This window comes from the organism of the source record quoted next (assembly GCF_019968985.1).
Source record: "MAG: Porospora cf. gigantea B chromosome Unknown PgB_NODE_4092_length_2300_cov_484.917, whole genome shotgun sequence".
Classification (NCBI taxonomy): Eukaryota; Apicomplexa; class Conoidasida; order Eugregarinorida; family Porosporidae; genus Porospora; species Porospora cf. gigantea B.
The window spans coordinates 1-2,300 of record NW_027178997.1 but is presented as its reverse complement, the minus strand read 5'-3'; the positions used below and the strand labels follow the sequence as shown (position 1 = coordinate 2,300).

General features: G+C 57.6%; 1 protein-coding gene across 2 annotated transcripts; it reads right to left on the bottom strand.

Moving 5' to 3' along the window:
- Positions 1-2,300, bottom strand: KVP17_000513 (uncharacterized protein; the record flags this gene model as incomplete). 2 transcript variants are annotated; one of them, XM_068523330.1, is made up of 1 exon in its annotated part: positions 1-2,300. In XM_068523330.1, a coding segment is annotated over one exon (2,300 nt), but the record flags the coding sequence as incomplete, so codon positions are not given. The 2 variants fall into 2 exon arrangements, with proteins under 2 accessions (XP_068374421.1, XP_068374422.1); XM_068523331.1 differs by having other exon boundaries at positions 30-2,189.

Below are 2,300 nucleotides of genomic sequence, written 5' to 3'. Positions count from 1 at the left end.
AACGCTACAAAGTAACGCGACTGCCGGACCTCCCGGATGAGGTCCGCAATTCGTGGCAAAGGGTATTGGTCAGGGACCGTTACATCATTCACATTACGGTAGTCAATGCAAACTCTCCAGCCTCCATCCTTCTTCTTGACGAGGACAATTTCGCTCGCATGCGGCGAGTTCGAGGGCTCGATAACTCCTGCTTCCTTCATGGATTGGAGCTCTTCTTGTAGCACTCGTTGTTGGGCTGGAGTGAACGATCGGGGGCGAGTCACGATTGGCCGATCCGAAGTGGTGTGGATACGATGGCTCATAACCCGGGCTTTGCCTCGGCGCCCCCCCCTCCAGAGCCCATCGTATCTGCTGAGGAGCTGCTGGAGAGCCATCTGCGTGGCTTCGGAGGCGTTAGAGTCCTTAATTTCCACCACTTCTTCCTGCTCGCCATTCGACCTTTTAGTCGGACCTTCCGACTGGTGGTGGTCGCCGTCCTCGGTGTGTGGTACCGTAAGGGGCGGCTGGGGTGTCTCCCCACCAGGTGAGGTTTGGGGCGCAGGGGTGGTAATCGGAATCGATGTCGGTGCGGGGACCATTGTGTGTGGAGTGGAGGGGTCTTCAGTGGCGTTGTAGTTCCTGAGAGAGGGTGGAGCGGGACAAGCTTCGTGAGCCCTAGGCAGGGTGCTTTCCTTGAATGTCTCCTCCTGTCTCTCAAACTGGTAGGATCCGTCCATCCTAACCAGCGAGACTTCATGGTACATGATACCATCGGACCAGGTTTCAGTTACCCGTAGTTCGTTCGGGTATCCAGTAGGCCACACATCTTCAGTTACTGGGAGCGTTTGCTCGTCAGAAGCGGAATGTGCCGATCCATTGGTTACTATGGAGGTGCCTATTAGGGGGGGAGCAATCCGTCGCGTCTCGTCGCAAGAAGGTAGCGATGGTCGACCGACGGGCCCGTAGGGTCCTATTGCTTTTTCCCTTTTCTGGAAACCATTGGTGAGCTGTCTGGAATTACTTGAATTGCCCCTCTGTCCTTGTTGTAGTTCTGGCCCCGTGGATGACGCAGAACTTCCCGGAAACCTCTTCCTCAATGCCTGGGCAACGCCGACCTGGAGGGCCGACGTCGAGACCAGCAGTCCCCGTCTCAGCTCAGAGTGCAAGCTGGGTTGGCGTCGGGGTGAGGGAGCCACCTGACTAGATTTGCGAGCCGGCGCTCGCGGGTCCTCGGTTTTCCCCGGGGTAGGATTAGGACCGCGCGAGGGAGCCAGAGTCAGGTGGATGAGGCCTCCGGGTGATCGGAGGGTTCCTTCATGAGGTGCATGTGAAAGGTAACCCATGTGTAGAAAAGGAAGGCCGACCACGATTTGGGCGGGAGGCTTCGCTACCAGAGCAAAGGGGCTTGCGATAGCCTCTCCTGTGGGTAGGTGCCAAGTCAGGGTGATCCAACCCAAAATCGCGGTGTTGTTCCCGGTGATGCCGCGGATCTCAGTTGCTCCCGCATCTCCGAGCGGTGTGTCGTCCGGCTGAAGATACGGAGCTAGAGCAACGTCGACCAGGTTAATCTGTGATCCCGTGTCAACCAACCCGTAGTATTCCTGGGCTCCTTGCTTGAGGAGTAGATACTGTAGCGGGAAGGAAGTACTCGAGCGTCGCCTCCGTTCTGGGGCTTGGCTCCGGGAGGACGTGGCAGCGATCGACGGGGGCAAATCCTCCAATAAGGGAGGATCGGCTGTGGGATCCGTGATCTGTGCTTCGTCCGCTGAGTCGAACGCTGATGTTGTAGTGCGGCGGTTGATGCCGGTAGCCCGATCTGCTACCAAGGCATTGGTAAACCCGATGAGAGCCTCGGTGAACTGACCCTGCTGTGCGGCGATGGCCTCCTTGTCAGCCAAGAGTGCCGCCATCCTTTCTATCTCATCTTTGAGTTTCTCAGGGTTGACGACAGTCTTTGGCTTCAGAGCTAGGTTTCCCCCTTGCTGAGTTACGACCAACTCTTGTCTGCTGTAGGGGGTGTCTCCAGAGGAGGGGACCGGCAAGCCAGTAGGGACGCATCGGTGATTAGAGGTCACCTGACGAGAGCAGACGTCACAAGTGTGAACAGGGATGTTCAGCTCCCGCATGCGCTCCAGCCATCGCTCCTGCTTGCGTGACCAGATCACGCGGCGGATGGCTGCCTTAGTCCAAGAGGTCATCTCGGGCTCCATGTATCCCAGGTCGTCCCAATCGGAGGGTCGTGACTCCTTCCGAACCTTGGCCCTAGTTTGGGCTTCGGCCTTCCATTTCCGGTGTAGTTGGGATAGACTGAGGGTTTTCTC